We start from the raw sequence: 12,903 nt of genomic DNA on the forward strand, positions 1-12,903 counted from the left end.
ACTCAACCTCCCATGCTCTTGGCCGTGAGTTCTACTCTCACCTGGGTCTGGGCACTTGGTTCCCCCCATAACCCGTGAGACAGGCAGCTCCATGGAGACCATTTCCTCCAGACCCCAGCCCTGGTCTAGAACAGAGTCCCTGAAAATGTGTGCGGCCTCCCCCGCCAGGGCTGTAGCTCAGCTTCCACCCTGACACATGCTGACCCATTGATGTGCATGCCTCCCTGGGCACCTGCTATGTGCCAGGCGCCTGGTCTCTGCTGCCTCAGAGCTCACAGTTGGTAACAGTGGGGACAGTGTGATCAGTGCTAGACGCCGGGTGAACAAGGGGCTGTGGGGTCATAGGACAAGGTGCCCGAGCAGCCCCGGAGGTGGGGCGTGAACTGGGATGGAAGTGGAGGCAGGAGGTATGGGGTGGGGGCCTTCCTGGTTGGGGCTCTGGAGGGGAAGGGCTGGAGAAGTTTTCCCCTTCACCCCCAATCACAGACCTAGCGCCCTCAGCCATGTTTGAGGGACTGCTTGTACCTGTCCTGGGAGCCTGGTCTCAGAGGAGCGGCTGAGGAAGGGGGGGACAAACTGCCCCATCTCCCATGGCTCTCAAAGCCAGCAGGCCCACAAAAGCTTCTCTTCTTTATCCAGGCAGTATTTGGTGAAGTCCCTACCACGTGCAGGGACTGGGGTGGGGTGGGGACCAAGACAGTCCCAGCCTCAAGGGGCTCACAGGCCAACGGGGTGAGGGGCCTATGGTAGAAATAAGCCAGGAGAGCGCAGCCACAGAGGAGCAATGGTGGTGAGAGGGTGCACCCTTAGCGGGGTAGGGGACGGCTGAGCAGCACCCAAAAACACCAGCAGCGCCTCCCGCGTGTCCCAGAACCTTCCTGAGCAGTCCGTGGGACCTGGGGAGGAAGATGGCAGAGGGATATCCCCCACGCTCTGGAGTCTTCAGATGACCTGTGACATTATCTTACAGCACTGTGGGGGCGCAGCAGAGGCTAGCAGCTTTGGAATCTTTCTAGATCTGGCTTCTATTCCCATCTCCACCACTTTCGGGCGAGGGGACTGGGGGGCAAATGACTTACCCTCGGTTTGTAAATGACCGAGGCTCAGTTGGCTGATCTGTAAAACGGGTTTAGTGTTAGCGCCTCCCTGAGGGTTGCAGCGAGCACAGAGCAGGCGCTCCACGCGTGGTGCTTGCCTGTGACGGTAGCACTCACAGTCACCGGGAAGCACAGACCCCTGCAGAAAGGAAAAGCATTAGCGTTCCTGTGTGGGGTGGGGTAGGGCACTTGCCGAGCTGGGTGGAGGGGGAACAAGGCCAGCCTCTGGCGTGGCCGGGCCTCCAGCCCAGGGGCGGTTGCGTGCCCCTCCCTCCCCCGCTCCCCCTACGCAGAGCAGAGCGCACGCCGGGAGGCGCAGGTGTCCCGTGCGTCCCTGGACTTCCACGTCCCTAACCGTGTTGGCCGAGGCCCCAGCTCCCTGCTGCGGTCCGCCCCACGTCCTCCCCTAACCTCGGGTCTGGACCGGCGAGCCGCAGGACCGGGAAAGTTTGAGTCACCGTGTGGGAAGCGGAGGAGGCGGGCCCGTGACCCTGAACTGGGTGGGCTCTAGGACCCGCCTCGGGCTCCCAGCAGGGGGACCCCGTCTCAAGCCCCTGTCCCGAGCGCACCAGCCGCGGCCCGACGGAGCGGGGCGCCGCACTGCAGCCGCGCACTGGGCAGCTGCTGAGCGCAGGGGACGGTCGCGCTCGGCTCGACCTGCGCCTCCACCGCAGCTGCTGAAGCCAGTGAGCCGCGCTCCGCATGATGCCCGGGCCGGTGCTCCCGCGGCTGCTGCTGGCAGTCTCCGCTGTGGCGGCCGGCGCGCCCGGGACGGCGCTGCCCGGGACGGCGCTTCCCGTGACCACGGGGGACGCCACCCTGGCCATCGTCTTCGACGTCACCGGCTCCATGTGGGACGACCTGATGCAGGTGATGGACGGCGCCTCGCGCATTCTGGAGCGCAGCCTGAGCCACCACAGCCGGGCCATCGCCAACTACGCGCTGGTGCCGTTCCACGACCCAGGTAGTGCCCCCCGCGTCCTGTCCGGCGCCCGTAGCGGCGCTTACCGGCCCGCCAACCCGGGCGCCGCCGAGCGCCCCAGGGCCGCCTTCTCAACGCGCGCGCTGCCCGACCGGGCACCGGGGCAGGCTTTGCGGCCGCCTCCTTCCCCGGGAACCTGCTGCCCCTCTCCCGCGCCTTCCCGTCGTGCGGGGTCAGGCAAGCGACGGAGAACTGGGGGGCAATGCGTCCAAATGCGGCTCAGCCGCCTCCTGGCTGTGGGACTTCGGCAGGGGACCTTCCTCTCCTGAGCCTCCCTTTCCCCGTTTAGGAAATGGGTGAGAACTGCCCCCCACACTGGCCGAGACCTTGAGATGAGGCCTCGTGAGCAGAGCCAGACACGCGATGAACCTCTGCGGGGTTCGCGTTTTTACTTTTTGTTAATTCTTAGAATTCGCTCTCAGCAGGCCCTTCTGAGGCCGGAGGAGCCCGCAAGGGCAGGTGAACGCACCCCTGCCGCCTCTTGCTTGTCTCCCCGAGGAAAACAGCCAGGTCGCCTCCACCGCAGGGTCCCCGCTGCCTGGTACCCTCCCCCAGCACCTCGCCTCCTGCAGCCCCTAACTTGCAGCTCAGTGTTCGGGACATGCCTTTGAAAAGGGTCCCTGGGAGACCCCACAGCTGCTGAGAATAATTCCCAACCTTCTGAGTAACGGGACTGCTTTTTCTCCAGCATTTTTAATTAAAAAAAAAAAAAAAATCAGACTTACAGCATCACGGGGGTGGAGGGTGGTGGGGGGCACGGAGTACATCGGACACCCGTCTGCCCACTCCTAGGTCCTATGATCAATATTTTACTGTTTGCTTTATCACGCCTCACCTTCTGTTCAGGGGAGTAGCTTTATAAAGCCCCCAAAATAAAAAATAAATTAAATTAAAAGCGCAGAGTCCTTGCAAAGCCCTATGGCGAGGTGCTCCTGCGCTGAGCAGATGCACAGTGGCCCGCGGCTGTGCGACAGAGCCAGCCCTTTCAGGAGAGTTCACCTTTATCCAGCACAGCATCGTCGCAGGTATTTGGAAAGTGGGCAGCAGTGGATGTGACACAGCCCTGCGGTCCTCCGGCTGCATGTGGAGGGACCTCCCTCGGCTTCCAGGAGCTCTGGGGTCCGTAGGGTCAAAGCCCAGCACCAGGGCTCTAGAAGGATGCCTCTGGGAGCATCGAAAGGACAGCTACCACCTCAGCATCCTTGCACATCAAGGTTGGGGGAGCTGTGATGACATGAGGTGTGTCCTGGGGCTTTCAGCTCAGACACAGATGACAGACACTCCGTCCCCCCAACTCTCTCACTCCCTTTCTGAATCATTCTTGGACTTGCAGTGACACCGCACTGAGAGCTTAGGGACAGTCTAATCCATCCCCTTCTCTTACAGTTGGAGAGACTGAGGCTCAGGATATGGATGGGGCTCACCCAAGGCCACCTGCCAGGGCGATGTCATTTGTCTCTGAAATAGGTTTGGCTGCAGTTGCGGGGCAGGACAGCAGCCTGTTGGGGCCAAACGTCGTGTCCTGGGGCCCAGGCTAGGCCGCCAGGGACTGTCCTCCCTGCCCGTCTCTGGCCATCAGCTACCCCAGCTCTCCTTCCATCCTCCCCGTTCCTGTCCTCTCTGGGTGCCAAGCGGGGGCACGACTCTCCAGCCTTCCCTCCATCCTCTGTGAAGCAGAAAACCCAGCCCCCCACACACACCCCAAACCAGCCTCCCTACAGACACCCCCAGGGGCAGGCGTGGAGCGGACCTCCGTGTTTGTGGAGCCCCATGCTACGTGCACAGCCTCGCAAACCTCCCAGGCTGAAGGAGGCAGGGTTCATGCCTAGGTGCCAGCGGCCTGCTGGGGACAGGACAGGCGGAGAGTAGAAAGGGCCACATGCTGGCGCAGGTACCGGCTCCTGGCTTTCGGGGGTCAGCACGGGAGGGGACACACCGAGGGGGCAGCATTGGGGCAGAGCTTGAAGAACAGGATGGATGTTTGTCAGCTTTTGAGCATGTCTCCGGGCCGACACTAGGTGCTGGGGACTCATCAAGCTTCCTGAGCTTGCCGGGTGGTGGCTGACATTCAGGGACAGGTGTGTGTGTGTGGGGGGGGGGGGGGGGCGGCGCCCAGAGGAGGAGGGGTGAAACGGGAAAGTGGGGAGCTGCCAGATCGGCCTGGGCTGTGACTTCGGACTGAAGGTTTGGAGCCCTCCGATTTCCTTCTAAGGGCTGTGAGCGGCCACCGGAGGGCCCTGAGCAGGGATTGGAGCGGCCGGGTAGGGTCGGCTGTGTGTTTTGAATCAGCCAATGGAAACCCTTTGGTGGAAGAGAAGCTTGAGAAACGGGGGGTTTTAGCTAACGGTTCAGCCCCGCCCCCCCCCAGGGCTGCATGCCTGGAGGGGCTTCTTAAAGACAATCCCTATCCTAAACCCCAAAGACCTGTCTTTGCAGGGCAGATATCTGTGGTTCTGGACTGCTCTCCCTGGGAGATAAACCAGGATCTGTGCTTTGGAAAGACTTCGTAAAATGTTTAAATGAAAAAAAGTGGACTGTTCCCAAACTAGAAAGTTAGAATTTTGCTAATGATTTCATTTTGGCAGAAACCTTAGATTGTTTTTAGTTTTTCCTCTATTAAAATATTGCAAAAGGCACCCCATGTGTACATCTTGTCTGCATCTTTGATGGGTTTTTATGCAGGATTAATTTTCTCAAAGTGGAATTCGTAGGACGTTTTTAACACATGGAGTGGGTGGGCGCCTCTTCAGATTGTTTTGCAAAATGTTTGGGGAGTTTCAACCTCCAGCAGAAGCGTTTGAGGGGCCATTTCAGAGAAGCTGTCCCTGACACTGGAAATTAGGGATAAAAACTTTTTTTCCCCTAAGTCAGAAGGTGGAAAGCAGTATCTTCTTGTTTTAATTGCTAGTGAGATTCAGCATGTTTTCAAGTGTCCTGAGATTGTTTCTGGTGTGAATTTCTTCTTCTGTAAATTGTGAGCTCCTTTGCTCATTTTTCTGCTGGCGTTTTATTGGTTTGCTTAGCAGTCAGCACGAAGACTTGACATTCATGACAATACCTGGTTTTTGTCATGTGGTGAGTATTTTTCCTGGTTGGTGGCTCCCCAGTATTGCTTGTCATTCCTGATGTCATGAAGTTTTAAATGTTTATGTTCTAAGTTTTAAGTGTAGTGAAATCTGCTGACTTGTTCCCGCTGTGATTTCTTTCCTTTCATGCTTAGAGGGTTTTTTTTCCTGTTATAAAAGCAGTTAGGGGTATGTTTTTGTTTGTTTGTTTTTTCACTTGTTTTCTCTTTTTCTTGTTATATTTAATTCTTTAACCTGGAATGAAAGCAATTGGTGCATGGCATAAAAATAAAAAATCTAATGTAATTCTTTTAAAACGGGGTAGTTAATGGGTCAGGTGCATTTGATTGAACAGCCCTTTCTTTTTTGTGCCCCTGGATCCTGCCTTTATGCCGGATAATTTGATGTATTAAGAGTTTATCTGGGCTTTCCATTGTCCTCCTCCGTGATAGTTCTGCCAGGAGCCCATTATGGTCGTGATTTGGCTTTATAATATCTACTGATAGGGCAAACAGTTCCTCGGATTGTTCTTCCTTAAATTTCCCCCAGGCTTTATGGAGATGTAGGTGACCCAGACTGCTGGGCTTGTTCACAGTGTCCAGTGATGACGGGATAGACTTACAAACTGCAGAGTGATCTCAGCCACAGCGTCAGCGATGGCTCCTCTGGCCTGTCGCATAGTGACCATTTCTTCTTCGTGGTGAGGACATTTCAGACCTACTCTCTCGGCAACATGTAAGCACACGATACAGTGTTATGAGAGATAGTCACGGTGCTGTACCTTGGGTCCCCAGAACTTACTCATCTTATAACTGGAGGCTTGTGCCCTTGACTGACCCCTCCCCCCTTCTCCCAGTCCCCCAGCCCCTGGCAAACACCTCTGCTGTTTTCTATGCATTCAGCTTTTTTAGATTCCCCATCTAAGTGAGACCATACAAATTTTCTTTCTCTGTCTCCTTATTTCCCTCAGCGTAGTGCCACCCAGGTTGTTGCAAATAGCAGGGTTTTCTTCTGTCTTTTAGCTTTATCCATGCATCAGTCGATGGTTTAACAAACTGAATAAATTTTAAATTTTAGAACAGCTTTGGATTTATAGAATTATGGCAAAGACAGTACAGAACATTCCCATATACCCAACAGTAGTTTTCCCTGTTATTAACATCTTACGTTATTATGTACACTTATCACAATTAAAGGACTAATTAGATATGCTTCTTATTAACTAAAGCCCATTCTTTATTCACGTTTCTTCAGTTGTTTTTTTTTTCTGAATGTCATTTTTCTGCCCCAGGATCCCCCATCCAGGGTCCCACAGTACATTCAGTTATGTCCCCTTCGGCTCCTCTTGGCTGTGACAGTCTCTCAGACTTGGTTTTTGATGACCTGGACAGTTTTGACCTCTGTTGCTCTCCGATTTTGTCCCTCAGTTGTGATTTGTCTGATGTTTTTCTCCAGTTCAACTGGGTAACGGGCGGGAGACCCGAGAGGAACAAGACCATTCTCATGACGTTGTATCAAGGGTACATGCTAGCAACACAACTCATCACTGATGAGTTGACCTTGACCGCCTGGCTGACATTGTCAGGTGTGTCTCCTGTGCTCTTCAGAAGAAAGCTGCAGTGGGCAGCCCGTATGTAAGTGTGGAGGTGGGCTCCATGTATTGAGGGTGGAGTGTGTGTGTAAGTCGTTTGGAATTCTTCTACACGGGAGACTTGTCTCTTCATTTGTACACATATAAATGCTCATGGACATTTACTCTATTCTTTGGGCTATAATCTAATACTACTGGATTTATTTAGTGGCTCCACATTTTTCAGCCGTGGTCATTGGAAGCTCTTCCAGTTGGCTCCGGCGTGGCTGTGACATACCCACATCGCTGTATGTATTTTTTAAACACTTTTCTACTTTCTGGCACTGGGGGTTGTTCCAGACGCCTAACTTTCCTGCCCTGCCCTAGGATTCGCAATCTCTCTAAGTCACCCTGGTTCCTTGTATTGAAAACTGGCGTCAGAAACTAGGGTCTGAGTGCTGGGTGTGCTCATTGCTACGAGGGTGTCTGTCCTTGCTTCCAGAACCTTGGCTGACAGAGCAAGGAGAGAGAAAGGCGTCGCAGAGCTCACCTGCGTCTATTCCTGTATCTACCGATACTCCTCTGTGTAACCACCTGTGTGCAAGTGAAGCTGAACTGGAGTTCGTACAGGTGTCTCCGACTCTGATTTATCACTGCGTGGATCACTGTGACCGCCTAGCCTAGCTTATCTAGAACCTTCCATCCCCAGAGTGACAAACATGGCCCCGCCTTTCGCGCCCCCCCCCCCCCCCCCCCACTTACTGGTCCCTTCCAGCATACACGAGCCGTGGGGTTAGCATTGTTAGCTCGCACCCGCAGAAAACCACTTTGCTGAGCGGGGTGCAGTTCTTTGGCCTTTAGTCTTAGGACAACCCGTCTCCAGAGTTCCTGAGGCCAGGCCCTTACTTCTGTCCTTTTTATTCGTCTTCTTCATTTTCAAAATATCCTTGGACATTTCTCCCTTCCAATGAGATATAGAAAAACTCAATCGACTTCCAAAAAAATATTCTTACTGTGATTTTGCTTAGAATTGTGTTAAATCTTGACGAGGGGGAGAATTATTATTTTAAAAAAATTTTCAGTTGTTTCCTTGGAGGACACATGCCTCTTTGTTCACAGATTTACTTCCTTTGGTAAAGATTTACAGGTTTTTTTTTTTCCTCCCCACCCGTTTTTTTTTTTTTAAATCATTTCTAAATATTTTGGTTTTTGTTACTATTTGACCAGAAATTTCTTTTCCCTTACATTTTTTGCAAATGAGTATTGCTAGTATGTTGGAAAGCAATTCATTCTCATATATTTATTTTGCATCCAACTTTCTTACTGAAGTTTTTTTTTTAAACTAGTTCTGGTGTGTGTGTGTGTGTGTGTGTGTGTGTGTGTAATGTCTCGAGTTTTCTAGGTTGACACGCACAGCCTGTCCAGATTATAGCCCTGTCTTCTCTTTCCCAAAGATGTCACTCATTTGCAATGTGTCGTGGGGCTCATGAGCTGACCTCTCAGGACGCTGAGAGTAATGTGGCAGCTGCGGCCACATTTGTCCTGCCTCTGGTCACAGGCTGTCCTGTGCTGTTGGCTCCTGGTTGTGGGGTTCTTCATCGGGGGAAGGAGATGCTTTCGTTCCTAATTTATTTAAGGTAAAACCAAGCCAAACCACTGCCAAAACGGAAAAGATAACCAGCTGGGAATGGGAGCTGAGTTTTAGCCAGTGAGTCCTCGCTGTGTTGAGATGGCTTTCCCATCAACCTGTCTGATGGGGTGCCTTCGTCCTGAACTCTTCCTCATTCCTTGCATAAGCCCTGCTGGGTCGTTCGTGGTGAATGGTGCGTCTTTAATAAAATTTTTTTAAAATTTATTTTTAGAGAAAGAGGAAGGGAGGGAGAGAGGGAGAGAAGCATCGATCGGTTGCCTCTTGCATGCCCCGACCGGGGACCAAACCCCCAACCCAGGTACCTGCCCTGACTGGGAATCGAACCCTTGCCCTTTTGCTTTGCCGAACGATGTCCAACCCACTGAGCCACACTGGTCAGGGCTACTTCTTTAAGATACAGCTGGATTCTATCTGCCAGTGTTTTCTTTAGGAGTTCTGCATTTTATTTCAACATGTGTGATTGGTAAGTGATATTCTTTCTTTGTGTTCTCTGTTGGTTTAGTATCCGGATTTTTAGCTCTTTCAGTTAATAGCTTATTTCCTCCCAAAGTTGCAAAATTATGACATGCTTGTAAAATATTCTAATAATTCTACTCTCAAGAGATGCAAACACTTTTCATAATGTTGTGTCTTCCCAGACCGTGTGTGTAACTCACTCATATACATACACATGCACACTTACTTCTTTTACTATATGGAAAACAAACTGTGCTGTGCTTGCTGTTTGCAGCTTGCATCCCCCCCCACCCCCCCCCCACGATATATGCCGTAGATCTCTTTCCCTGTCAGGAAACAGAGGCCGACCTCACTGTTTTTAATGACTACAGAAGGTGCTGTAGAGGGGACCTCAGTTTATCCTCAATTTATCTTAACCCTGTCTTGATCTACCCAGCCGTTCCGAAATGGGTTGCTTTCAGTCTTTGTTTTTTTTTAAATTAATTAATTAATTAGTTTGTTTATTTATTTTATTTTTAGAGGGAGGGGAAAGGAGAGAGAGAGGGAGAGAAACATCACTTTGTGGTTACCTCTCACTTGCGCCCCCAACTGGGGGACCTGACGTGCAACCTAGTCATGTGCCCTGACTGGGAATTGAACCAGCGACACTTGGCTTGCAGGCCGACGCTCAATCCACTGAGCCACAGCAGCCAGGGCTGCTTTCAGTGTCTTTACAATTAACACATACACATTGGCAAACAGTGCTAAGGATAGCATCCCAGAAGTGCAATTGCCTTATTAAAGCATCTGATCAGTTTCAGTTTGGATAGATAGCACCCAGCCTTCCTCCAAATGTGCCGTGCCATCCTGGCCTCCCGCTGACAGAGTGTGAGATGGCATTTTCCCCACACCCTTGCTGGCATCTGGGGACATCACTCCCCCCTTTGGGGCTGATTTGAGAGGTGAGAAATGCTGACCCATTTCAATGTGTGTGTGGTTGCAGGTGGGTTGGAGCATCTTCTCTGGGCCCCCAGGTCTGCTGTCAGCTTTCCTCGTGGTTCTAGTCTGTCAGGGGCGCAGATGCAGGCAGGGAGAGCAAACGCGTTCAGTTTACAGAATCGCCTGGGAGCACGTGCTCGGCTTCGGGGGTGTGCGTGTGTGTGTGCGCACACGTGCATGCAAACATGGTAACATTGCTATTAACCAGCCTCTCATCGTGGAATAAATACGATCAGTCTTGCTCCGAGGGGGAAAATCCAGCCCCTTGGCCTAGCCCTGGGGCCTCGCTCCTGGCGGGGCTCAGAGGTCTATGCTGTGAGCTGGATTAGGCACGTCCCTGTCGTTGGTCACAGCTCATCAAAGGGTGTATTCCTGCCTGGGGTTCCCAGGCCCAGGAGTCTGTGCAGGGCAGGGGTGAGGAGGGACAGGCGAGGCACAAAGGTAAGGACACAGTGGGTCTGAGGGTGGAGGCTGCCCGGAGGGGCTGGCATGGGCTGGGTGTATGAGTTCGACTCCACAGCATGAGTCTGGTCCAGAGGGATCCCCGACAGACCCATTCTTCACTCGCTCAGTACTCGATACTCAAGGGCTCACCGTGGACCAGGCAGGGCGCCAGCTCGCCCTGGCACCTCCAGTGCAGCCAGGCTCACAGCCAAGGGTCAAGTTTATTGACCACAGCATGGCTCCTGTGACGCAGAGGCACAGGCTGCTCTCAGAGGTGGGGAGAGAGGAGTGACATTTGAGGTGAGGTGGAGAGGAGACGCTTGGGTGGGCGAGGGTCCCAGTGGGACAGGGCGGTGGGCAGAGGAAGAGCAGAAAGAGCAGAGGCTCTGAGGCTGGCGGGCACGTGGGTCCAAACCTCCCCTTGAAGCCGGGGAGGGGCGGCTGGTGTGCATGGACACTGAGCAGAGCCAGAATTCACTGGGCGTTCAGGGCAGGAGCCCTTCATGAGGAGCCTCTCTCTGAGATGTGGGTTCGGGACCCCTAGACACCACGGAGGAGGCCAAGGAAGGTTCTGGGCCATTTGGGCTCTTTGGACAGAGTCACTTGCCCAGTGGGTGCCTGTCCTACCATGTCTGTCATTGGGAGGTGGTTTCAAGGGACTCACCTGGACCTGGACTCAGGAACTGTCAGAATTCTAGAAGGCGGGACTTCGTCTTTTCTCGCCTCTATCTTAGAAATGGGGGAATGAATCCCGGAGAGGGGATGCAGTTTGCCCACAAGGGTGGCAGGTTGTGGCATCCTGCGGCTGGAAGAGGGGGTGCTGCCACCAGGGTAGGCCCCAGGAAGAGTCCTGGAAGTGAGGTCTTTCAGAGACTGGACCCCGAGTACCTGGCCAGGGCCTTGACCCGTTCCCCTGGGACACATGAGCCTGGGCGAGGGGCTGAAGCACCCCCGGGGCGAAGCGCTGGGTCCTTCCGCCTCTGTGTACTCCTCACGTGTCCCGGGGGCTTCTCACCCTCCTTGTGTTGCATGGAAAGAATCCGCCTGTGAAGAGACGATTCCGGGCCAGGCTTCTGGGGCTCAGATGCTCAAGGCTCAGCACACAGGGAATAGAGTCATGGGGCTAATCACCCCTGTGGCCGGCGGGCTCTGCCCCGCAGGACTGCATGCTGCATCTGCCCGACTGTTTGGGACACACCTACCTTCATTCACAGCGCCCCCTCCCCACAGGATCAGGGACGAGGGCCTGGGAACAGATTCTAAGTATCTGCGTCTTCGTGGGTGGTCGGAAGCTTGGATATGGGGTCAGACGAACCCAGGTTTGAATCCCATCTCTGCTGCTTCCTTTTGGTAAAACCTTGGGCAGGTCATTTTACCTCCCTGGTCCACAAATTCGCACTTAGGAAGTGGGGATGATAAATAGTAGATGTCACGGGTGGCTGTAAGTTTTTTCCAAGTGAGTGCATGCCAAATGCATAGAAGAGAACCTGATGCTTAGCAAATCGTAAAACAGTGGTAGCTGCCATCACCGTCATCCTCCTCCTCCTCCTCCTCCTCATCATCATCACCATGGTGTTTGGAGGCAGTATAGTTTGTGGCAAAGGGCACCAGCTTTGAAATGTGGATTTGGACATTGTTCTGAGTTGACTAGCGTCCTCACAAAATTCAAATCCTTCCTGTAACCTCCAAGTGTGGCCTTATTTGGAAACAGAGCCACTGAAGATGTAATTAATTACAATGAGGTCATGCTGGAGTAGAGTGGGCCAATATGACTGATGTGGTGTCCTTATAAGAAGAGAAGAGACAGAGGCAGACGCGGGGAGAAGGCGCTGTGACAACTGGCAGAATTGGAGTGGGGGTGTGTCTACAAATCAGAACAGTTTCTCTTGCCAAGTAGAACCTTGACCAGAATCTATTCCCTTCGACTCTTGTTGACCGTCCACGAAAGAAAGAGCAGCCCTCAATGCTCTACCCCCCGAAGTAGGACGCACATAGACCGTAGGAAAAGGGCGGGGGGTGTCCTTCCAACTGGAGGGCGTTTCATTTATGATAACCCACATCCCCAACTTCGTTTCTCCTGTTGCTGCAAACGGGAGAGGACACGGTCAGCCCAGCACAGGCCCCGCGTGGAGAACCTTCGGGGTGGCTGACATTGATCATAGATCCTGATGTGGGGGACAGGGCTGACCAGAGTGACAACTGCACACTCTCGCTCGGTTTGCAGGCCACAGGCAGTAGCTGCTGGTGCGTGAGCAGGGTCACGTGAGCGCAGTGGGGCACGGGGGTGGTGGCTGTACCTTGGCCGGCCGACAGGCCAGAGGCAGAAACATCTGGGGCTGAGAAGACTTAGGAGGTTACTGAATTCGCATCCAAAGTCTTTACAAATGGCCTTGTCATGGACCCAGCCATTCTGCTTACGGGAACGTCTCCAAGGAAACGAACCGGTGCTTACATGTGATGTGTGTAAAGACGTTCTTAGTCACATCGCTCATGATAAAAATTGGAACTGAAACGAGGTGGGATCGGGCAAGTCCGTCATGAGACATTTATACAAAGGAAATCCTTTACATCCATTAAAAATGATTTCAAACCAAGTATTTGACCTTCTGGGAAGATGTTCACAATATGTTGCTCGGTGAAGAGAGTCAAGTTAAAAATAG

The 12,903-nt window shown here is 53.1% G+C and overlaps 1 protein-coding gene across 1 annotated transcript in view; it reads left to right on the top strand.

Moving 5' to 3' along the window:
* Positions 1 to 1,799: 1,799 nt before the first annotated feature.
* Positions 1,800 to 12,903, top strand: part of HMCN2 (hemicentin 2) — a 132,180-nt gene continuing 121,076 nt past the window's right edge. The window contains exon 1 of the mRNA XM_090274902.1: positions 1,800 to 2,061. Coding sequence (XP_090131028.1) covers positions 1,800 to 2,061 — 262 coding nt within the window. The remainder of the gene's footprint in view (positions 2,062 to 12,903) is intronic.

The sequence above is a fragment of the Furipterus horrens genome, unplaced genomic scaffold (genome assembly GCF_987537825.1).
Source record: "Furipterus horrens unplaced genomic scaffold, mFurHor1.1.pri manual_scaffold_4, whole genome shotgun sequence".
NCBI classification, from domain to species: domain Eukaryota; kingdom Metazoa; phylum Chordata; class Mammalia; order Chiroptera; family Furipteridae; genus Furipterus; species Furipterus horrens.